At 39.7% G+C, this 25,644-nt stretch overlaps 1 protein-coding gene across 1 annotated transcript in view; it reads left to right on the top strand.

Moving 5' to 3' along the window:
* PDE3A (phosphodiesterase 3A) overlaps positions 1 to 25,346 on the top strand; it is a 376,294-nt gene extending 350,948 nt beyond the window's left edge. Inside the window, exons 13-16 of the mRNA XM_038380928.2 lie at positions 280 to 483; positions 2,853 to 3,008; positions 8,114 to 8,354; positions 15,400 to 25,346. Coding sequence (XP_038236856.1) covers positions 280 to 483; positions 2,853 to 3,008; positions 8,114 to 8,354; positions 15,400 to 15,647 — 849 coding nt within the window. The 3' untranslated portion in view covers positions 15,648 to 25,346. The remainder of the gene's footprint in view (positions 1 to 279; positions 484 to 2,852; positions 3,009 to 8,113; positions 8,355 to 15,399) is intronic.
* The last annotated feature ends 298 nt before the right edge of the window (positions 25,347 to 25,644 follow it).

The raw sequence follows: 25,644 nt of genomic DNA, 5'->3' as shown, positions 1-25,644 counted from the left end.
AACCAGAAATGGGAGATTATCTGGAGTGTAAGAGCAGGATCTTCCAAATCAGTCTTAATCACCACTAGGAAACAGATATTCAGCTGCTGTTACTGCTGTCCGAAATTAACACTCCTTAAAATCTCTGTAAAATTTTTTTTTAAAGACCTGATCCTTTCCCTCATTTCTCCCATCATCAAAAGTCATTTCATTATTCTAATAGTCATTCTTATTTCCTGTTTTTCTGTTTCAGACACTAGGAGGATTCTTAATTCTTAAATCAGTGTATTATTTCCACAGGCTGTGCTGTATAACGACCGCTCTGTTTTGGAGAATCATCACGCAGCTGCTGCGTGGAATCTTTTCATGTCCAGGCCAGAATACAACTTTTTAGTCAACCTTGATCACGTGGAATTCAAGCATTTCCGCTTCCTTGTAATTGAGGCCATTTTGGCCACTGACCTGAAGAAACACTTCGATTTTGTAGCCAGATTCAATGCCAAGGTAATAAGAAATTCTAATTTGCAATGCTTTCTAAAGGGAAAGAGGATTCTTCTTGCCCTTCTGCATATCATATGGGTTACCGGCTAGGAAAGATCACTAAAAAGGCAGCCCCACAGACAACGAGACACATCTCCATTCAGTGAATAGTGATACTGAAACAGTAACAGGTATTCCTAAAAACATGTTATGAACCATTTTTCATAATATTCATAATTCATAATAGCTATCTAAGGTAAATAAAAATTACCAGAAATTAGTTACTTTAACTGGATATTAAGCTGCATCACTCAGCAACATAGCATTGCCTCTCTGTGGATACACTGATGAAGGAACCACACATGCAGAAAGCTTGGAACCTATGAACCTGTGATCAGTTTTGTTTTCCATTTCTCCGTAATCATTCTCTCTCTTTTATAGGCTTTAAATGGCTGAAAATAAGCATCTTATGCATTGTGTTAACAACCTAGTCCAAACATTTCAGTTAGGCAGCTAAATCCATAGTAAGGTACCTACATAAGTGAACTGATTTTTCAGAGGTGCTGAGCACTCTCAACCCCCACTAAAATCAGACAGATCGGTGGGTTCTCAGCATCTCTGCAAATCAGGTCAGATGGGGCCCAATCCAAAGCCCACTGCAGTCAATGGAAGGACTCCCGTTAATGTCAGTGGGGACTGAATTTGATGCCTAGATCACCGATTTTGGTGCCTTGATTTACACACCTGGATTTAATAACTTTGTCCTCAATTTTCATTTTTTTGAGGCTAAATAGCCAGAGAAAATGGACAAGTTAAAGCCAACGGTATTATAGCTCTAGATCCAGCAACAAAACATGACTGCCAGACATAACTTGGAGGTGCTCAACATTAAACATGTCACATGTGAAGATGATATTTGCTCTCTCTCAGAAGAGGAAATCGGATGCATGGCTTGATGTGGCATGTCCTGTTGACTGACTATAGATTTGTAAGGACAGTTGGCAGCTGTCCCCCTATGTTGGGTCCTTGGATAGTGTGAGTGGTTACACAATTAAAAAAAAAAGTGGGAGGAATAGCTGAAAATATTAACCAAATAAAACTTTCTTTGCTAAATATGTCTCTGCCTTAAAGGAAGTTATCTATGATTCTTCGTGATTTAATCACTCATTTATATTGCAGAAGTGCCTACAGGCCCCAGTCAGAGATCAGGTCCTATTTATGCTGGGCTGCAGGCAGCATAAATACATGCAACAGTCTCTGCCCCAAAAAGCTTTCAGTGTAACATGTGCAATGGACAGTAAGTGGATATAACACACAAGTAGGGGGAAGACCGGGTAACGCTGAGGAAATCATGTATGATGTCATAAGGAATGGTCTTAGCATACCAGCTTCCATTGTCACATATTTTATAGACATTGAGACAGGTGAGTTCTAAGGAGAGCTTTGAATGAAGACAGTGACACAGATATTAATGGGGAGCTTCTCCCATGCATAAAGAGTGGTATAAGAGAAAGGGTGAAGGTGCTTTAGGGAAAATTGAACTAATGGGCAATGAAGGCTGATATCATTGGCAGAGTAGAGGTAGGATACATAGTCACATCATTAAAATACTGGAGAGATAATCCGCTCTGGTAGAAATGTGAGCCCTCGATTTCCCTGTGCCTTACTGCTGCCTATTTGATCTTGTATTGAGAGGCTAAAGCTGCTTCATTATTTAAATTATAGCTGTGGTCACTTTAAATCACAAGAGAACCCTTTTGTTTTAAAAGGGGCTGAATAGTATGTGTCAGCTGCTGTTGTTGTTTTTGTTTTTTGTGGGGAAATTCTTGCAAACACATTTAGCCCAAATAGAAAAGTAACGTAGGCCTTGTCTGCCTATAGATCACAAGAGAACCCTTTTGTTTTAAAAGGGGGCAGAATAATATGTGTCAGCTGCTGCTGCTGTTGTTTTTTGTGGGGGAACTCTTTCAAACACATTTAGCCCAAATAGAAAAGAAATGTAGGCCTTGTCTGTCTACACACAAACTTGCACCAGTTTAACTAAAATTGGTTTTAGAACACACCTCTAGTTAAGTTGGTGCAACCTTGTGTATAGATAAGGCCATCGTTTCTTAGAAAATTTTGTAGATCTGTCTTCTGCTAGTAATGCTTTAGAGCCAGAGTATTAATTGCTAAATAATTATATGATTCCTAATTATTGCAAAACTTAATTATTGGCACTTCTTCTTTTTCATGCTTGATCTACACTCCTATATTACAAACCAGGGCAAACCCATCTACTTAGGTTTGTAGTTTGCATTCAGTAGCTGAGCATGTTTTAGCACATCACAGGACAAGATTTTCCTCTTACCATGGGCTATTGTAATGGTTTTACTCGCTTTTGTATCTTACAGGTGAACGATGATGTTGCAATTGACTGGACTAATGAAAATGACCGCTTGCTGGTTTGCCAAATGTGCATCAAACTAGCTGACATCAATGGGCCTGCCAAATGCAAAGACTTGCATCTACAGTGGACAGAGGGCATTGTTAATGAATTTTATGAACAGGTAAATGTGTGTCCACAGCAGAATTGACTAGCTTTACTTTCTGTCCTAAATTATTCTGTAGTGTGGCTGTGTTTGAGCCTGGAGTTGATTGCATTTCATTGCTGGGTGAAATTACTTTTATTTTTCAAGAAAGTTTGTGGAATACGCTTTCTGTTTTTGCATGAACTATGTCAGGTTCAAAGTTCATGATGGCATTCAAGAACAGAACACCAGAGCGTGGTTTGCAAAGCAACCCCCTAGTATTCCCTTAGAAGTTTGAGTTCTGAGGGAGCCCTGATCTTAATCTTTTCCAGTTAGAATTAGAGAACACCTATGTTGCCTGTTTAGCACTGCCTGTATTCAGGGCACCTATCTCACGGCATCCAGGGCCACCTGCCCACGCTGAGTTTTCTGGGCTCTGGATAATGACACCACACATCTTATGTCATCAGGAATGGGCCAGCAAGTTGAACCACTGCCCCCCAAGGCCCAAGAATCTTCTGGAAAGGGCTGGACAGTGACCCAGGGATTCATGCTAAGCACTGCAGGGTGCTGACTGCCCTTAGTTTTAGCGTATTAGCGACTGCATTGGGAAAGGGCTCGCTTCCCTCTGCTCCCTGGTCGTATATGTAGGGGGAGTCGGGGAAGAAAAATTCAAGCATTTATCTGGACTCTTCGTTTAAAGCACCTGAGGATGCAAGAGGACACTTGCCGCTGCATAAATATAAGACTAATTATTAAAAATAAATCCTACTGCAAGAGTTCTGCCATAATCTCCTGGATTTGCCTCCAGGACTGTGTTCTTATTATTTGTTTGCTGCACCTCACTGTATCTCGCATAGAGATGCAGTCATTTAAACTCCACTGCATACCAATCAAATATAAAAATGTGGCTCACGTTGGCTCCATCACAGCTGATGGCATGCACAGTACATGATCTGGTACGCTAACGGCAACAATGTCATAAAAGCTGTTGATAACGAATCCTAAAACAAGATCAGCGAAAGCATGATGATGTGTGTGTTTTACAGTAGATTCATTCCATCTGCATACTCTGATTAAGGTGTTATCTTTGTTGCCCTTGTCCTCAGTATTCCTTTTAGGATGGGCATTATATAGTACCGTTTGATTCTTGGCTTGAAAGTGGTTTTCAACATGGCTGATAGCCAGAAACATTCTATTAGATTGTTAGAGATTTTTGTTCAATGCACTTTGTGCCTGAAAAAATCAGTGCTTCTGAGTGCTTTATGCAATGTGCTTTCCATTGTGTCCTTTGAATGACATTAGTTGCCATACCAACATGATGTATAGTAGCAACTTTCCTCGAGAACCTGCTGCAGGTATTAAAGACAATGGTCTCATATATATCAGCTGATTTATTCTAGCTGAGGATCTGGCCCAGTGGTTCTTTTATAGTCTGTTACTAGCCAATACCCTATCACCTTTCCCACTCCCCTGTCCCTGACACAACTGTCTGTTTTAGGGAAAACACCCAGTTTCTCATTTTTGAAAAAAGAAAAGGAGTACTTGTGGCACCTTAGAGACTAACAAATTTATTTGAGCATAAGCTTTCGTGAGCTACAGCTCATTTCATTGGATGCATTCAGTGGAAAATTCAGTGGGGAGATTTATATACACAGAGAACACGAAACAATGGGTGTTACCATACACACTGTAATGAGAGTGATCACTTAAGGTGAGCTATTACCAGCAAAGATGGACTACAAGCCGTCAGGAACAGTGTCCCCGATAATGTCATCGCAAACCTGGTGGCTGGACTTTGTCCTCACCCATAACTATTTCACATTTGGGGACAATATATACCTTCAAATCAGCGGCACTGCTATGGGTACCCGCATGTATGAATAAATACCCACAGTATGCCAACATTTTTCTGGCTGACTTAGAACAACGCTTCCTCAGCTCTCGTCCCCTAATGCCCCTACTCTACTTGTGCTACATTGATGAGATCTTCATCATCTGGACCCAAGGAAAAGAAGCCCTTGAGGAATTCCACCATGATATCAACAATTTCCATCCCACCATCAACCTCAGCCTGGATCAGTCCACACAAGAGATCCACTTCCTGGACACTATGGCGCTAATAAGTGATGGTCACATAAACACCACCCTATACCGGAAACCTACTGACCGCTATTCCTACCTACATGCCTCCAGCTTTCATCCAGACCACACTACACGATCTATTGTCTACAGCCAAGTTCTACGATACAACCGCATTTGCTCCAACCCCTCAGACAGAGACAAACACCTACAAGATCTCTATCATGCATTCTTACAACTACAATACCCACCTGCTGAAGTGAAGAAACAGACTGACAGAGCCAGAAGAGTACCCAGAAGTCACCTATTACAGGACAGGCCCAACAAAGAAAATAACAGAATGCCACTAGCCAAAACCTTCAGCCCCCAACTAAAACCTCTCCAACGCAGCATCATCAAGGATCTACAACCTATCCTGAAGGACGACCCATCACTCTCACAGAACTTGGGAGACAGGCCAGTCCTTGCTTACAGACAGCCCCCCAACCTGAAGCAAATACTCACCAGCAACCACACACCACACAACAGAACCACTAACCCAGGAACCTATCCTTGCAACAAAGCCCGTTGCCAACTCTGTCCACATATCTATTCAGGGGACACCATCATAGGGCCTAATCACAGCAGCCACACTATCAGAGGCTCGTTCACCTGCGCATCTACCAATGTGATATATGCCATCATGTGGCAGCAATGCCCCTCTGCCATGTACATTGGTCAAACTGGACAGTCTCTACGTAAAAGAATAAATGGACACAAATCAGACGTCAAGAATTATAACATTCAAAAACCAATTGGAGAACACTTCAATCTCTCCGGTCACTCGATTACAGACCTGAGAGTGGCTATCCTTCAACAAAAAAGCTTCAAAAACAAACTCCAAGGAGAGATTGCTGAATTGGAATTAATTTGCAAACTGGATACAATTAACTTAGGCTTGAATAGAGACTGGGAGTGGATGAGTCATTACTCAAAGTAAAACTATTTCCCCATGTTTATTCCCCATTGTTCCTCAGACGTTCTTGTTAACTGCTGGAAATGGCCCACCTTGATTATCACTACAAAAGGGTCCGTTCCCCCCCCACCCCCCCGCTCTCCTCCTGGTAATAGCTCTCCTTAAGTGATCACTCACAGTATGTATGGTAACACCCATTGTTTCATGTTCTCTATGTATATTAATATCCCCACTGTATTTTCCACTGAATGCATCCGATGAAGTGAGCTGTAGCTCACGAAAGCTTATGCTCAAATAAATTTGTTAGTCTCTAAGGTGCCACAAGTACTCCTTTTCTTTTTGCGAATACAGACTAACACGGCTACTACTCTGAAACCTGTCATTTTCGAAAGGAAGAATTATAAGGGATACACCAGTCTCCCCAAAGTAGGTTTGCTAGAAAAATGGATTGCAAATGTACAATGTAGTTCAGCACATGCCATGAAAATTGGGAGCCATTCTTGACAGCACTCCTCTCCATTATAAAACAGAAGTGTCCTAGGCTTTGAAGAATTACATCTCTGTACAAATTCTAAGTGTTATCAAAAACTTACTGTATTTAAATTTAGAAAAAACACAGTATGGTTGCAGTTGTTAATAGGTTTTCTCCATGTGCTCAATATTGATATTTAAAGAAAGACCAGTTAGACATGTGTGTTGTTTCCAGCTGTAAATCAAGCTCATAATCAAGCTTGAAAGAATTGCATGTTAAACTTTTCATCAGTCGACTTTCTTCCCACCATTAACAACTTATTCACATGAAATCTGAGATGTCATACTGTGAAGGAGAGAGAACTGCCATCTCTGGTTAATCCACTTCTTATCTCAGGAATGTGCACACACTTTGGTTTTGAGATAATGATGGGAGGGGGGAGATCAAATATTTGATAGCCGAGCACTGAACTATGTGTACCTTGTTAGGAAATGCAGAAAAGCTGGAAGTGAGGCATTCATCAAAGTTTAACTGTTTACTCTTTGTTTTTCCCTTTTCTCAAAAGGGAGATGATTCAGTTAACCATATCTTGGATTCTCAGAGAAACTAGGCACCTGGAAACAAATTCAACATGGATATAATGTCTTAGAAATTGACTGTGGATCTTCAGTAATGTTCATGAACTGATTTATTTCTCAAATTAGGTCTCCGCTGTCTAGTCACATCAATGTGCATAACAAGTCACATGCATTATCAATTATTCTTTTATTATAGGACCAAATCCTATAGTAAAGGAATTTTGCTGCACTAGGGATGACTGAAAAAGAACTTGAGTGTTTGGCTCATACAATGGACCTTGCTAGAAAACTAACTCTTCCATCAGAGCACCAGGAGGGGGGGCCTCCTCTCTTTCTCTCCCCCCCCCTTCACTCCCCCAAAAGAAATGTAGCAAAGGGACATGTGTGGAGGATCTTGCATTTTTAAATGACCCTACATTGGCACGTTCATTACAACATTCCCAAGGAAACAAGTGACTATGGCCTGAAGCTTGGCAGGTCAAAGAAACACAAAAGTAGAGTCGCCCAGCTTATTTATAACGAAAGAAAGGCAAAATTCATAAGAAAATTAGTTTGACAAGGCAGCCCTTGCTCTGAAAAGGTAAATCCTATCCCCTTGTGAATAAGGTGGCTAGTTGCTAACAAGCTAATAATGATGATAAAAATCACAAATGATTTGCATACATGATGGGGGGGAAAACAATATGGAGAAAGGTGATTTTATTTTCAAGCTTCCAAGATGGCAATGTATACTACAGGACTGGAAGGTGGGCATTACTTTAGGAAGTCCTCATACAGCATGCTTTGTAAATTCAGGGTATTCTTTAAAGCAGATTATTCTTGTGTTTGAGCTCTGGAACGGTATATAGCAGTTTTTATATGAAGGCTGAATTGATACCATGCTATCTTTTCATGCTGTTCTGCTATAAAATGTGAAATGGTGAAAGGAGATGGCTCCACAGCAGAATATTTTTCTTCTAATGTTTGCAGTTGCCTTTGATGCTTCCCTCCACTTTCTCCTCCCATATCCATGTAATTAATGTATCACACAGAAGTAACAAATTTTTGTCATCTCTAGGGTGATGAAGAGGCGAGCCTTGGCCTTCCTATAAGTCCTTTCATGGATCGCTCAGCGCCCCAGTTGGCACACCTTCAGGAATCCTTCATTTCTCACATTGTGGGTCCACTCTGTAATTCCTATGACTCAGCAGGGCTGATGCCAGGGAAATGGGTGGAAGATAGCGATGAGTCAGGAGATACTGATGAGCAGGAAGAGGAAGAAACAGCAGAAATGGAAACGTATGAAAATTCTGAGTCAAGTATGTTGTTTGCATCTATATCTTTCAGTGGGGCTGATTTCATTTCATGGGCTACCCTTCAGCAAAAGTTAACGATCCCCTGTATGAAAGCTTAAAGAGTTTCTCCTGGTCAGCATAACCTGAATTTCTCTAGAACTGGACTAGCTGAACTGTTCCCTAAGCAGTTTAACAGGTAGCCACACATTTTGGGAGTGGAGAAGCTTCTAAAGACTTCACAGACAACACTTCTAGTAGGTCGTTAGGTTGCCTGTCCTGCATCTGCAATTTTTAGACTGTTTCATGGATGTTTTTTAAAGAACTATAATTTTTTCTCCAATGGAAGGTGTGGGTGGGACAAGATCTTCATCTTTTTGTTATGTTTTTTGTACAATGCCTGGTTAAGTAGGCCCCAGTTCCCTGATTGGGACCTGTAGATGCTATCACAATATAAATATTTTTTTAAGGGTGGAAATATTTGAGAACACATCTTCTTGTGGAAGGGGGTCCAGTTTGCTGTATTTGTGGTAGTGATGTGCATTGATATGTAAGAGATTTGGGTTTGTATCAGCTCCAAGGAATTTTTCGTAACCCTCAAACCTCTGGCCAATCCATAAGTAATATTGATAGACTCTAAAACACATCCAGTCCTCTGCTGAAAGCATGATTGTGGCAGTGACTGGCCTGTTGGGAGGAAGCTTTGGTAGTCAACAAGGGGGTGTGGAGGACCCTGTGAAAAATGGTTTGAAGAGGTAAGTTAATTTGTAGCCTACGTCTCTTGGCAGTTTCCCTTTAAATTAATCCAGTATCTCAGCCCTTACCACCTTTAACCTTCCTGCCTCTCTCAGGGTCAGGGCGCCCCCTCCAGAGGCATCAAGGAGTTGATAGGCCCACTATACATATTGTCAGGTAGCCTGCCTTATGGCTGCGCAGTCACTCAAATAACAATTCAAACCTCAGAGAGAGGATTGAGCCAACTACCAGTCAGCCGGGAGTCCAGGCTTCCTGGCAGGGGTGAACAACAATATTCTATGGCTCAAACCCTGTGAGTGTGAGCTGAGCAATTAACAGTCTATGGCTTCAGCATCTTGGCTGGGGCAAGTAGCAACCAGCTAGATCTCAGTAATTATAGATGAGCAATTAAACAGTCTCCATTGACAACTTTCTGGCCTAAAGGTTAGCGCACAACCAGTCCCACTTATGGGGTTGAGGACTAGGAGGACCCTGGTCCACCAGGTTCCTGCCCAGGGCACTAGAAGTGGTGGGAGATCCTGCCACAGGGTCATCAAAGAAACATGTGATCGCTGCCTTGCATCCTGGCAGCACAGCCGTATCAAAGTCTTGTTTCCCTGGGCTACTTCCTACCAGTTCCTGCTGGTGCCACTTTGTCACCGCTGGGATTTGGTTCTCAGTCTCATGGTCAGGTGGCCCTTCCTCCACTCTCTCCCTTGGCCTTCTGTCTCCTGGGGAAGGGGTTTGCCTTTTCTTTCTGCTCCCAGTCGTGGACTTGACTGAGGGCTCAGCTCCCTGGGAGAGAGGTCTGCCTCCTTTCCTGGTCCAGCCCCAATTGACCTACAGGGGCCTGTTCTTATACTTCCTGCCCGCCCCTGCACTTCCTTGGATGGGGGGTGAGGTGGGGTTAGCTGCACCCACCAGGGGGACTTAACCTCATCTGTACTGGAGGCAGACCACTGTGCCTCATTACACCACCTCTTTTCTGTTCCTACCCCTTCTGCATTCTCTTTTCCCATTTTATTGGTGTTCCTTTCCCTTCTGTTTCGCTTCCCTTTTTGGCATCCTATCTGAGCCTTCCCCAGTTCTCCAACTCAACTTTTTACTAGGAAGGAGGACTGAATCTAGGGGAGGGAGAGGAAGCCATCAGAGTTCTAGTACAATATTAATACTACTTGTATAGGGCTTGTCACCTAAGAATCTCAAAGCTCTTCACAAATCAGGCTCAGTATCATTCCCATTTTGTATATGCAGAACTTATCATGTGAGAGGTTTAGGGAATTGTTTAAGGTCAAAGAGAAAGAAAGTCAATATCAGAGCTCAGAATAGAACCAGGGTCTTCTGACTTCCAGTCCAGAATTCTATCTACTAAATCATATGGCCTCTTCAACCACACAAGTGATGCCGTAACTAGTAAACCACTGTTCTCATTCACTTTGAGTTCTTTTCATAAATGCATTATGTTCATATGAACATATAGGAATTGCCTTACTGTCCAGACAGGTGGGCTGTGTAGTATAGTATCCTGTTTTAGTAGTGGTCAGTACCATGTGCTACAGCGAAGATTATTTACAGTATTGTTGTAGCTGTGTATGTTCTAGGATATTAGAGAGACACAGTGGGTGAGGTAATATCTTTTTTGGACCAACTTCTGTTGGTGAGAAAAACTTTTGAGCATACACAGCGCTCTTCTTTTTCAGCGGAAGATTGACAGTTATGGAATTATCTGGTGAGAGGGAAAGTTTCTTCAGTTAGTGATTCACTTAAGCGCTAGAGCATTACACTTTATATCCGTTACATTTATTAAAAAATACTCCTAATTAATGTGTCTGTGGGTATTGTCATTATCCATGAAAATGTCTAGACTTTTTTTGGAATTCTGTTGCTCTCTTGGCCTCAGTGACATCACATGGCAGTAAGTTGCACAGGTTAATTATGTATTTGTGTCTTAATGTATTGTGTATTAATTTTGTTGTCTTTCACTTCCATTGAATATCACCTTGTTCTTTTATGAGAAGAGGTCAGTACAGCAACTGATTCACATTCATCTGCTATCATGCTTCCCATCCTGCTAGAATTGTTAGATCTCTCTGAAGTTCTTCATTATCTTCTGTACTCTTGAATATCGTTAATAATTTTGTGTCCTCTGCAAATTGTCACATCCCTGTTTCACTCACTTTTTCAGATGATTAATAAATGTATTAAACAATACTGGTCCTGATACAAAATAATGGGATGCTGCTAACCTTTTGCCACATTGAAAAATACCCATTTATTCTTGTTTTCTCACTTAATTTCTATAACATGACAGTATTTTACCTCTCACCAGGTGGCTAGTTAGTTTCCTTTGTAGACTCTTGGGAGGAGCTATTCAAAGGCTTTTTGAAGGTACAAATAAATTCTTCCTACCAGTTTTCCTTTAACCTCTATTTTGTTTGCATGCTTAAAAAACTATGACAGATTAAAGAGAGACAATTTTCCTTCATGACGGCCATATTCATTTGCTATGTTTCAGAGTAGCAGCCGTGTTAGTCTGTATTCACAAAAAGAAAAGGAGTACTTGTGGCACCTTAGAGACTAACAAATTTATTTGAACATAAGCTTTCGTGAGCTACAGCTCACTTCATCGGATGCATTCGATGGAAAATACAGTGGGGAGATTTATATACACACACAGAGAACATGAAACAGTGGGTTTTATCATACACCCTGTAAGGAGAGTGATCACTTAAGTAAGATGAGCCATCACCAGCAGGAGGGAGGGAAGGAGGAAAACCTTTCATGGTGACTAAGTAAGGTGGGCCATTTCCAACAGTTAACAAGAACGTCTGAGGAACGGGGGTAGGGTGGGCTGGGGGGGGAGAAATAACATGGGAAAATAGTTTTACTTTGTGTAATGACTCATCCACTCCCAGTCTCTATTTAAGCCTAAGTCAATTGTATCCAGTTTGCAAATTAATTCCAATTCAGCAGTCTCTCGCTGGAGTCCTTTTTTGAAGTTTTTTTGTTGAAGGATAGCCACTCTCAGGTCTGTAATCGAGTGACCGGAGAGATTGAAGTGTTCTCCTACTGGTTTTTGAATGTTATAATTCTTGACGTCTGATTTGTGTCCATTTATTCTTTTACGTAGAGACTGTCCAGTTTGGCCAATGTACATGGCAGAGGGGCATTGCTGCCACATGATGGCATATATCACACTGGTAGATGCGCAGGTGAACGAGCCTCTGATAGTGTGGCTGATGTGATTAGGCCCTGTGATGGTGTCCCCTGAATAGATATGTGGACAGAGTTGGCAATGGGATTTGCAAGGATAGGTTCCTGAGTTAGTGGTTCTGTTGTGTGGTGTGTGGTTGCTGGTGAGTATTTGCTTCAGGTTGTGGGGCTGTCTGTAAGCAAGGATTGGCCTGTCTCCCAAGATCTGTGAGAGTGATGGGTCGTCCTTCAGGATAGGTTGTAGATCCTTGATGATGCGTTGGAGAGGTTTTAGTTGGGGGCTGAAGGTGATGGCTAGTGGCGTTCTGTTATTTTCTTTGTTGGGCCTGTCCTGTAGTAGGTGACTTCTGGGTACTCTTCTGGCTCTGTCAGTCTGTTTCTTCACTTCAGCAGGTGGGTATTGTAGTTGTAAGAATGCATGATAGAGATCTTGTAGGTGTTTGTCTCTGTCTGAGGGGTTGGAGCAAACGTGGTTATATCGTAGAGCTTGGCTGTAGACAATGGATCGTTTGGTGTGATCTGGATGAAAGCTAGAGGCATGTAGGTAGGAATAGCGGTCAGTAGATTTCCGATATAGGGTGGTGTTTACGTGACCATCGCTTATTAGTACCGTAGTGTCCAGGAAGTGGATCTCTTGTGTGGACTGATCCAGGCTGAGGTTGATGGTGGGATGGAAATTGTTGAAATATTTCCCCTCTGCCATGTACATTCCCCCCCACGCCCCCCTGTTCCTCAGACGTTCTTGTTAACTGCTGGAAATGGCGCACCTTGCTTGTCACCATGAAAGGTTTTCCTCCTTCCCCCCCTCCTGCTGGTGATGGCTCATCTTACTTAAGTGATCACTCTGCTTACAGTGTGTATGATGAAACCCATTGTTTCATGTTCTCTGTGTGTGTATATAAATCTCCCCACTGTATTTTCCACTGAATGCATCCGATGAAGTGAGCTGTAGCTCACGAAAGCTTATGCTGAAATAAATTTGTTAGTTTCTAAGGTGCCACAAGTACTCCTATTCATTTGCTATGTTCATCCAGGAGTTTTACAAGAATTCTGTTTTAATTATCATCTCATCCAGTTTTACTGACACTGAAATGATGCTTCATAGCCTGGGCCATTCAAAATACCTTTTTAAAATAAAGATGTCTACTGCATCTGCTACCATTCCATCCTCTGGTGTAGTTGCTGATTTCAGTGACAGCTGACATTTTTTTTTAACAGTAATTTTAAATTCCTTAAGCAATCTAAGGTATTATACTGTCTGGGTCTGTAGCTTGGTGTACTTCAACATACCAGTTGTTCCATCATCTCCTCTTTTGACACATTAGTCCCTCATCTTTAATCCCTGAAAAGTCTAAATCTAGGGTAGGTATCTCTTCAACGTTCTCTACACTGATATATCCATTTACAAGATTACAAACATTAGTCAGGTATTTAGATCTGTTTTCAGTGTCATTTTGAATATTCCAGGCTCTTTCAGCATAACACAAAGGAGATCTTCTGTTATCAAAGGGATTTCTGCATCTGATTTGCCCATATATGTCAAATACTTAGAGAGAGAGAATTTTTTTTACCACATTCAGGGCAACTCTAAGTGAAATACCTTTGAGAAGATGGAAAGGGGAAATTATTGTAGAAGGCCTTTCATTGTAGTCAAGGTAGTTCATTAGATTGTTTTAGATAATTGATCTTTAATGAAATTAACTAGTGTATTGTCTGACCTGCAGACAATTGATGTAGCTTAAAAACAAGAAATATTTTGTTATATCTGAACAGGTAACTTCCAACAAGTCCCGTTGTGAATTTAAAAATTAAACTGAATCAATCCTTATTGGGATCAAACAAAATCTCAAGCCATAACAAATGCTTTATGATCTCTGCTGAGAGCTGCAAGATTTGGGGTCACAGGAAACCTGGGATAGAATGTTCTAATATGGTGTATTGATGGTATAGAGGTTTCTTATTATTATTAAACCTGAAAGTTTCCTACAGGGAACCAAGAGCTTTTTAATGAAGGATTGAGCTGGATTTGGGCTGCGCTGCAGTGAAAAGCTCTTTGTTTCCATTTCAAAAGCTTCAAAGACTCAACATTTTGGCTCCTGACACAGACATGCTTTAGGCCACCTGCAAACTCTCATTTACGCAAATTTATTTGGTACAAAACATTCCTGTACGTCACTCTATTTTTTTTTCATTAGAATTCCTGAAGTGGTTTATTATTTAAGTTCTATAGCTGCCACTGCCATTCTTCACGATTGGTGGAAACCTTTAGGCTTTGTGTTGAACGGAATTTTATCTATCACAACTGTATCACCATCAGACTACAGGACTGTCACCGAGGGCAGGAAAAAGTTTGTGGTGCAAGTGACTCTGATGATGGGAAGTAGCAAATATAGTTTGTAGTATAATAGCAGCTTGATGCCTCAAAATTAGAAAGAAGAAAACTCCCAGGCTGTGATATTATTTGCCATAGGACTTCACTTATCAACTGTCCAAACTCAATTGTCATAACTATAGCAACACTACACTATATTGTGTGAAACCTAGATTTAGATTTTTCACTTGCTGCTTCAGTGGAGCTCAGGCCCATTGCAGTAGCAAGATAACATGTAGAGCAGATCTTTAAGAGGAAGGGGTCATAGGTGCTATTTTGTTGACTAATGTGTAGAACATTCATTGCCTTCTCCCCTCCCATAGTTCCTATCAGTGCATAGGTAATGCGTAAAGAAAAGAAAACAAATATTTCATAGAGTGGTGAAGGGTCTTAAATTGGTCATCCTGAAGCTGGCCACATTTGCTGTCAAAAAGAGCACATAGCATGCCCAAATGAGTCGGGGAGACATGCACTTTGTAATATTTTTACTGGCAGTATATAATTGAGCCACTAGATGCCTTTGTGTGCTGTACAGTGTCCTGGACAGGGTGTGCTCCTTGGTAAACAAAGGACACAAAGCTGGGACTCAAACTGTGTGAAAGTTGCCTTGTTTTTTTTTTCCCCTGTAGTTGTAGTTTTTTAAAAAATAAACAACTCCTAATTAAGATGGACCCTTGATTCCATATATCATGACTCTTTCTCTCTCTTCCCTCCCAAGAAAACAATACAGTAATTCGGTCTAATATTTTACAGGAAAGAAAAAGTTCAAGCGGAGGAAAATCTACTGCCAGATTACTCAGCATCTGCTTCAGAACCATAAAATGTGGAAGAAAGTAATTGAAGATGAGGAAAGGATAACTGGGGCAGAAAAGCAAGGTCTAGAACAATCCACACTGCACCAATCCTCGGAACAAATTCAGGCCATCAGGGAAGAGGAGGAGGAGAAAGGGAAACCCAAAGAGGAGGAGGAGGAGAACACAGCTATAGAACTGAACCAATGACAATATTTTCAACAGTATTTTAGGACAGATTGACTTGTGCACAGACTCCTTTTCAAGCCAGCACAACATTTAGACACAACACTGTAGAAATATGGGGTAATGCGCCTACAGCAGTTTGATTTGTTTCCTTTGTATGGTGAGGTACATTGTTTAAACTCCTATGCTCAAGAAGCTTTCGCACTGCAACACTGGCTTTTATAGACTTTCTTAAAGGGGCAAGGGGAGGGTGGAATTATATACATAGCTGGCCATTGGCTGCGCACTTCAGCAAAATACATGTAACGATATATTATGGTCACTGTGATATTACAGAAGAAAGTTGTCCAAGGAAATGCTGTTCCTAAAGCACATTTGCAGTTAACTGTAAGGTACCAGTTAAGTAGATTTTGCTCTTAAAGCTGAGGGATAAAAGTTCCAAAGCTTTCTCAGAATGTTAATACATCCTGCTAACATATATGTGGGGGAGGATGAGGGTGCACGCGTGCGCTTGTGTGTATTGTAGTTTGAGTTTTTATCAGACTAAGTTTAGCCCATGGCTTGTGAATAAACACAAGGCTCCAATCCTAGGAAATTTGGGTTGACGTGGAAAGTGGAGCCCTTTGTAAGGAGCTCTGCATTTTCAGTGGCCAATGAAGCCTCCTTTTGCAGCCTGGTTGCACCTCTGTCTTTCATCAGAAGCTTTGCGACTCTCACTGCTGACCTGGCACCACTTGGCTGCACCCTGTGACTGAACTCTTAACCACCTGGCACATTGGCACTTTCCAGACTGCCAGTGAAAGGAATGTGCTTGGAATCCATCGTACCCCAAGTGCGGGTTATTATAGGGCACACTTCGTTACTCCTCGTTAAAGAAACTGTGCCTTTGAATGAGTTGGTTTCAGGGAGCACTCTGTGTGTGTGTGTGTGTGTGTGTGTGCACTGTGTGTGTGTGTGTGAGTGAGAGAGAGAGAGAGAGACACCATGCATGCTTGGGAATTAATCACACATTGTTGCTTCCTCCTTCCCCCAGCCTTACATTTCCGTTTGTCAGTGGCCAAACACATTGTAAAATGAAGCTAAATTGTCATCTTTCAAGTGCAGCAGGAGGGGAGATGTGAAGCCATCCAGTTCCTTGGGCTCAAAAGGCAATGTCTTTGTGATGCTCCCACAGAAAGGTGGTGAGGAAGCAGCTGCTTGTCTGCCTCAGCAGCCACCCACACCAGCTTCAGAGAATACCGTTTTTCAGCACAGGGTGCTGAATGGGAGCAGTTTGCAGCTGACATTCTTCTTAGATGCAGCGTACTCCATCCATACTACTTTATGTTTACGCTTGGGGGGGAGGGGGGAGATCAGGCCTGTAGTAGAGCAAATCATTTTTTGTTTCTCTGTCATTTAAGCTGTGAGCCAAACGTCTATTTAAAAGGTTGATATTCACTTTCAATATTTTATTTCATGATATTATATTTGTCAATGATTAGTTACCTAGATGTAAATATGGAGAAATTTTATGGGTTCCTGTAGATAATGAAATCTTTAAGAAAAAGGGGGGGGGAAGGGAAATGTTTTTGTAAAGGTAATTTTTTTAACACCACCATTTTTATAGAGTATAGCCATTTCCAAGCCCATCAAATAAGGTCTTGAGTAGTTGAGTAGTTATGGGAAGCCACTGGTCTACAGGAGCAAGACACTGACATATTAATATTTGTTGTTTTGGGCTGGTAGCCTCAGCCATTACCTTGGTAATTAAGGATTTACCAGAAATCTTTTGGTCTCCAAAAAAAGAATTTGAGTTCATTATCTCCCAAAAAAGGTGGACCAATGATGTATGCCATTGTAAAATCTGAGCCTGCAGACCTTATTCTTCAACAAAGCTTGAGGAGGGCTGCTTGGATGAATAAGAAATACTCACGTAAGTAAAGGGTTCCGTAACAGCCCATTCTGTTTTAACTTAAGTCTCTGATCTCTCCATTGCTCACCCCCTTGTATTTACCACCTCTTCACAGTATTTTGTTGACTCATTAGTGTACTTCTTGGGAAATAACAGAGAACATTCTGTTTCTAAACCAGTCTGCATATGTCTTATCACTTCTGTATTTTTTTCCAATTCAGTCTGCAGTTCGGGTCTCTTTGTTTCTTGTGGGTTCATCTTCTCTTTATCTTTCCTTCCCCCTTCAAACAGTAGGAAGACGCACTCCACTGTTAGTGACAGCATGATTATAGAGCATGACTTCAGGTGGGAACAACAATAGAAAGAGTTGATTAATGCTAAAAAAAAATCAGAGATCATGATTTCATTTTTTTAAGTAAGGGAAATTCATAATTCAAAAGCATAATTCTTCCAAAACAAAATGGAATGCCTCTCAAAGTTTTCTCCGAAGCACCAGCAGGTCTCCAACAATTCAAGCTTGCACTGTTTCGAAGTCCATTCAGTCACCTGTGTCTATCACTTAATGTTTTTGCACCAATTATATACCAGGTTGAAGAGCTTTCTCACAGCATTTAACACGTCCTTTAATATTACTTAATAAAAATCAAACTCACAGACACTGTAGAATTTCACATTCCAACTGATGATGAAAATCTATGGTTTTAAGTGCACAATGATCAGAGTTGGAATTTACTTTTTTAAAAATACCAATGATAAAAAAAAAAAACACCTTGGTGAAAACAAAAGCCAGGCTTCAAAGGTGCAAATAAATTGCACAGCTGTTGTAATAAAGAGGGGAGGCATTCCAAATACAAGCCTGAATTCTGCAAATCTTTTACTCCTACACATAATCCTGTTGGATTCCTTGTATAAGTATGGGCTACTCACCCAAGCAAGAATGCAGAACCAGGCCTCTGAAAAAGTGTTTTTTAAAATGTACCTAGAGGAGAATTTTAAGATATATCCTTAGTTGTCATCATTCTGGTTGCTACTCAGCAATATTAAAGTCTGTTTCCAATTCATTGAGCTTACTTCCTGTAGTGCCAGTGAGGCTGTTACAAATTACTACATTACTACACAAGCCTATTTGTGGGTGCAGTTAGACAAACTCAGGTCTTTTTAAATGAAGGAATTGCTGGCAGGCTTAGAACAGGAATGGTGAACATTATCCAAACTGTAGAGCAGGAGGCAATACTAGTGAAAGCAAAAACAGCTGGGACTGGTTAACCTGATAATTTGCTATCTGTGGTGATGTGCAGAATTCGTTGCTATTAGTAAAAGACCAGCTGCAACTAGTAACAAACCAGGTGACATTCTTGCATGCCACATTGCTACAAGCAGAACCCGACTTTAGTAGGCAGCAACCCACTTATAAATATTATCCATTGTCTTTGGAATTGTGTTTCCACCAAGAAATTGTTATCAGGAAACTTCCCAGGCATGTTTTACCAGTAAAAAGTAGGCTTGTATTAGTGTGTGCATACAGTTTTGCTTTCTTTTATAGTAGATAACAAAGCAAATAGTTGATTATCCAGGGATTTATGTACTGGTCTTGGCCCAAAAGAGAGGGAAGAACCAAAACTTTCAACCAGAAGTTTCAGCAGCCCTTTCAAAGGCCAGACCATTTTGATTTCCTACTTTCTACAGCCCTTTGGTGTTCTGAAATCCAGATAAATCACAGCCTGTGCAATAATTTTGAAACAAAAACAAGTAAATTGCATTGCATCAGCAGTGTTCAGTTTTCAGGTAGAATATCAATGAATGTTTAAAGTGTTGATATGAGATTCCAGTATGTACAGTATACAAATTATTTGTTTAATACTGAGGAAACCAAAGACCTTTTCAGGAATGTTTCTCAGTAAAAATAATTAAAAATTACATTCTTATGGAATTCCATACTTTGTGGGAGGCAGGCCATGCCTCAAGTTCTACATTCTTTTTAAAAAGAGAGAGAGAATAGGTTATGACTTCCAATATTAAATCAGAACCCTCATTCCCTTGTTAATTTTGTTTTCTCCATTGTAATCACTAACTGATTTAGCAGTCTGTGCAGCCACTATTGTGAAGAGAAGTACACTGAATGGCCTTGTAGGAATTACATGGCAAGTCTGTCTTTTCTCCATCTTCTTGTTATGCTACCCAGCCAGTTGCTGCTGGTTCATCCTTACTGATTTTAAATCTGGTTTGTTTGTCAGCAGACATGTACTTTGTATTCCTCCCCCAACACACAGAAAATAGAGATTAGATAAAAACCCAGAACTATTTATCTTTCCATTTGAATGGTACCTACACTGAAGTCATCCCGACTTTGAACCAAAACTTTCCCATCTCTATAAATAACCATTCTGATTGTGCCCAGATGATCATAATCTAAATTTAGTTGCTCTAATCCTAGCGGGAACTTGACCGCACACTAAAAGTTTTGATCCAATATGCAAAACACCTATTGCCACATCTCTTGGAAAATCTGCTGCTGCCCTTGATGCAAAAATAATGTTAGATTTTTCAGGTGATGGAAATCCAGTGGCAATCAGGGATTCCAATGTGCTCTTGAAAAGAGTTCAAATCTCTCTTTTCTGTGGGTGAGATTCACTTTTTTCAGAAATCTATAGAAGTGTCAATGCACCCCCAAAGCCCTATTTTGACACTTAAGTGGAGTATAAGCATTGTGCTTGCCCTCTTAGGGGTGAATTTCATCTTCTGAGAATAGCTTGTTCCCAGTGAGGATATATTTTTTGTGAATGCATTTGTTAAAATATAAAGAATAAATGCTGTAGTCCTTACTCAGAAGAAATTCTCATTGTCATCAGTGGACGAAATCCTGAGACTGCATCATTACAGTGGTTCATCAGGAATTTTGCCCAACTAAGGGCTTAAGATAGCAATTTTCAGAAGTGTCCAAGTGGCTTAGAAGCTTAATAACCAGAATTTCAAAGGTATTTAGGCATCTAATAAGATTTTCAAAGGCACATAAGCAGGTTAGGTGCCGAACTCATATCAATTTCAAAGGAAAACAGGCATCTATCTCATTTAGGCTCTTTTGAATATCCCACAAGATGCTTGTTTGCATCTTTGGGTGGCTAAATACCTTTGAAAACCTGACCCCAAAACCCATTTTCAAAAGTGACTTAGGCGCGTATATCCCATTGACTTTCGATGAGATTTCGGCCCCTAAGTGTTTATGACTTCTGAAAATGGGACTTCAGCACCTATGCCATGTTAGTCAATTTTTAAAAATTTTTACCCTTATAAAAAATTGAGTGAAGATTTTCAGTTTGCCCCAAAAATATGAATGAAGCCATTAATAGGTATAAATAGTAATTGTTTGCCCTGCTTTACTCTGAATAGGGCCTTAACCTGCACCACTGATGTCAATGAGAGCTTTGTTATTGACATCAGTGGGCAAAGAATCAAGTCCATAGTGCCACTGATTTCCTCAGGACTGCTTGAGAAGTAAGATGCTAGTCAACATGAATGTGGTTGGCAGAATTGGGCTGTGAGTGAGTCAGTACTCAGATTAAAGTACAGGGCAGCTTGCCAACTCATACCACACTTTACATTCTTGTAACAAAGTAAGACGCAAGCTGAGATGCAACTGTGCTTTGATTCATCCTACATATTAACAATGAAATAGAAACTATGCAGTAAAGTTTGGTTTACACGGGATAAAACAAAAAGACAGTTGGCAACTACTGTGCTTCCTTCCCTCCAGTGAAGAAGAGACATTTGACAATTTTTGGAGTAAATTTGGTGGCTGAATATTACTAGTATTTTTTTTGCCCTGTGCATATTGGTGGGGTTGAGATGCACAGACATCATGTAACCAAGCATAAAGGTTTTTGCTCAAGTGTGAGTGATGTGAGACAGGAATCACTTGAGCATTTTTATGACACATTGATGGAAAAATAAATTGGATCCAAGGCATGCAAATGGTTTTATCTACAGCCAAGCATGTACCTTTTTGTTGCAGCAGAGAACAGTCTATACAGTGCAATTAGGGGCTGAGCACCAAGAGTCATTCAGTCTTTCCAGCCTTGGATTGGGATATTTTCCTGAAAACTTGGGTGTCCCCCAGCTGGCAGCATGATATTGACATAACTAGTCCTAAAGTTGATGGGATTTTAAACATAGGTGGAGACTGTTAAATTGGCAACCCCTAGGAAAGAAAGGAAACCTAGTCAAGTTCCAAATAGACTTTATACAGTGCAGCTGATTTTTACTTTTCATTCAAAACAGGGAGTAATCCTTTGGAGAGAATCAAGCATTGGGTTTCAAGTATTGTTTGACAGTCAGTCAAATATCCATAAATGCGCTAGAGATGATTTTTCCCCATCCCTCCCTCAAACTTAGAAGGAGTAATCCTCCTTTACATTTTTGTAATGAACCCACAAAAGTAGGAGCCTTTTGACATCTGAGTTATAACTCTTTACAGATTTGCTGGCAGCATTTGTCAAAGAACCAGGCAATCTGAAGGAGACAGTGTTGGGGGGAAGAGGAGATACATTTTTTGGTGTTTTTTGGATAGTATCCATCCCTCCTCAAGAAAATAATTTGAAATAATCATAGGCATTGTACAGTAGTCAGCCTTAAAAATGTGTCAATTTATCTTAGATAAATAGAGATGGTTACCACTGTATTTGTGGTATTTCTTATACTTGGCAAAAATTGATGTTTGTTTATTTATAGTATTGATGTTTATTTTTAAGCATATTTTTAGATTTTTATCCATTTAAATTTTCTCAGTTTGTTAAGTTATGGGGGAAACCAAACAATTATTTAATGACAGTAACACCGAGATTCAAAATGTTCAAGTATTATAACTGTTAAAACACAAATTAACATCATATGTCAAAATACATAAAGTAAATATCCTTAAATCAAGCTCTAGTAAGTTCTCAAGCAGCATTTTTCTTATCTTTCCTATCTGTACATTTTTATTATCAATAGAAATATTTTCTCATCAGTTTGTGTGTGTACAGGTGAAATCAATGTTTGCCGACATTTACTGATAAAAATCAAATCCTTCCAAGCCTACTTATCTCTAGTATCTAAAATTGGCCAGTTCTTAATGGTGACCATTATAGTTGCAATCAACCAGCCTTGTCCGTGGTCTCCTTGTCCACTTTTTACGAAGTAACTTAGAGACACTGGAACTAAGTATGTAAGTCTGATGTCAAATAAGCCTTTACTCTCTATGACAGGAGGAAAAAATATATGGTGCCCATTTTAATCCATGTTTTCAAACGGCTGATCTGGGTAATTTATGTTTTCACAATTCCCAATGTATGCTTCACAAAGCAATATGTTCATGGTGTGAAAATTGCACAGTGGGCTGTAGCTGTTGAACTGATTGCTGCCAAGCTACATGAGCAACCTGAAATGATTCTTACGATATACAGTATGTGGGCTTCAAGACCCGCATCTAGGTAATGGTGAAAATTTTGCTGCATGCAAAGAATTGCATTTTTGCATATAAAAAACAAACTGGGAGAAACAACAGCAGTTTTGTCTTAAAACTACATCCAGATATAAAAGTAAACATGAAGCACTCATGAAGTAATAGTCAAAGCTAAGGTGCATTTGTAAATGTAGTTGTCTTTTCATTTCTTGGTTCAAAAAGTAAATCCAGCTGAGATCAAATAAGCAAAAAGTCCTTGTGTGGCCACAGTAAGCCATATGCATTAACTTCCACCTGTTTCAACTTTGAAAGGAAGCTATCGTTGCACCTGGTAGCTGTAGGTGGTATAGGGCCAGAGACTGGGGCTACGGACAAAATAAATGATTTGAGGGATTTGGAAGAGGTAGGGTGTCTACACAGTAATTGGAGAAATATCTCAGGATAGAACAGTCCAACTCTATGCCAACCTTAACTTGGTTTGTTCTTAGTATTGCTCTGAAGTAAATGGACTTAAATGTTCCATTCTTCAACAATGTCTTCCTTTACGACAATGAACACTCACAAACTATTACTTAATGTGAATTAACAGTTACAGTTTGCTTTTAAATATATATTGAAAATAGTTGAGTTTTTCCCCCGACCCTAATAGTTTTATCCAACATGTATAAACGAATCCATATCTTTAATGTGAAAAACAATGAGAAAATGGTTAATGGTTTGCCATACTTTTACATAAAGTTTTAGGTAGAAAGTCCCATCCATCTATTAATGCTTTCCCTCCCTCCTCCTTTCAATATTTCTTCCTGATCCTGAAGCATAACTAAAATCTATATTACAGCAAAGGTTCAATTTTAAGTATTTATTAACATTAATACAGTACTACAGATTAGTATCTTAAAAGATCAAAGACAGCATTTGTAAATGTTATATAATGTCAGTGGTACTTTTATATTTTGATTTTTGTTAATATATATTTGGTCATTACTTCAAACACTCAACCTGTTTTTTTAATCAATATAAAATGTTTGCATGAGGAAAAAAGAATCTAAAGTTCACAGTCATATTTTTAAAATTGTAATTCATACTGTAGCTTTGTTTGCTTAACTGATAACATTTTCACTGATGGATGGCAGTTTATTTTTGATAGAAAAAATATCTAGTACTAATGTTCAAACAAATATAATTTTAAATTTTTGCATCACCAAAAATGTTGGAAACTAGTCTCATTCAAAATGACTTAGAGATCATTTTCCAATATGGTTTCATCACCTGGACTATAAATGAAATCCAGTGCTTGTATACCTCTGTATAATACACACACATCCAAACATGCCCTCCCAAACCACCCCATTCAGTATAAAATGTTCTCCGTAATTAATTGAATCTTGGTGAATGTAATTGTGAAATCAGCTCATCAAGGTCAAAATATTTTCTGAATGACAATTCTGGGGAGGATGATGTAATTGAAATAGTTTGATCCTCGCTATGCTTGGGGCCAAATTCTACAAACCCTGGTACACCCAAATCTCACCTTGAAGACAATGGAGGTATTTGGCTACAAAAAGAGTAAAAGTTTGGTCCGTTGGGGGGATGGTTAATAACTTTGGATCTTACCTTGCGAGGTGCAGACCTCAGCATCTTGAAGAATCATTCATTTTTGATGTATAATCTAATCCCTAATAATTCTGGTTGCAAGTTTTTCAGTGAATCACAACTGATTCCATAATGTTTTCACTTGAAGGGGTAACCTATTTTTATAAGGTAATATTTGATAAGTGTGTGTGTGTGTGTTATCTTGGGGATTCCTATGAAGCAATATTTTTAAAAAGAACTGCCAACCAAAGTGGCAATGCAGAAAAGTGCCATTTTGTGCAGGATTTGTACATGCCAACTTTTAACACAGTGTTCTTTTCACCAAGTACTACATGCATTAATTTATATTTATATATTGTCAATATTATTGTAACCAAACTTCTCCTTTTTTAAACACTTCAAGAACAAGGCCTTGTATTTTTAGGTGATGATCTTTCACAGACAGACTAATTCTTTTCCTTTCACTAGTATCTTGCACTCAAGACATGTAGCAATACTTAATATATTTCCTTCACAAGTATTTGTTAAGTGATTTAGTTAATGACAGATAAATGTTTTGTACAAAATAGATTCTGTACAGAAAAAAAATCTTTTAGATAAACATTATTTATTTTTACTGTTTTGTAAGTTAGACACTATAATGAAGCTCCTTTTTGCCAGAATTACTGGAAGTGCCTCTTGGTAAAATGTATAATACAGTAAATATGTATTCAAAATTATTAGAAATACTTGTCACAAAATGAACAATGTGGATGTTGCAATGTGAAGACAAATGTACAACATAAATATAATTCTGTGGTATCATACTTGTTGTGGTTCTTTTTCCTTTAACAGAGTTGAATTCAGCTACCCACCTTTCTCTGTAAGAACTGTTATACTGCAAGAGACCAATGCTCCCGCTAGGCTCTGATCCAAACCCACTGAAGTCAATGGAAAGATTCCAGTGGGCTTTGAATCAGGTTCTGAGTGACGTGTCTCATCTCCAACAGCAGCCAATGCCTTATGTTTCAGAGGAAGGTGTAAAACCCCATATGTGTCTGTCTGACAATACTATGCATTGGGGAAAGAGTTCTTCCTAACCCCTTTCTTATCAATATATG

Source organism: Dermochelys coriacea, chromosome 1 (assembly GCF_009764565.3).
Source record: "Dermochelys coriacea isolate rDerCor1 chromosome 1, rDerCor1.pri.v4, whole genome shotgun sequence".
In the NCBI taxonomy this organism is placed as follows: domain Eukaryota; kingdom Metazoa; phylum Chordata; order Testudines; family Dermochelyidae; genus Dermochelys; species Dermochelys coriacea.
The sequence above is the reverse complement of the archived record's forward strand: the minus strand, read 5'-3'. Positions and strand labels throughout refer to the sequence as shown.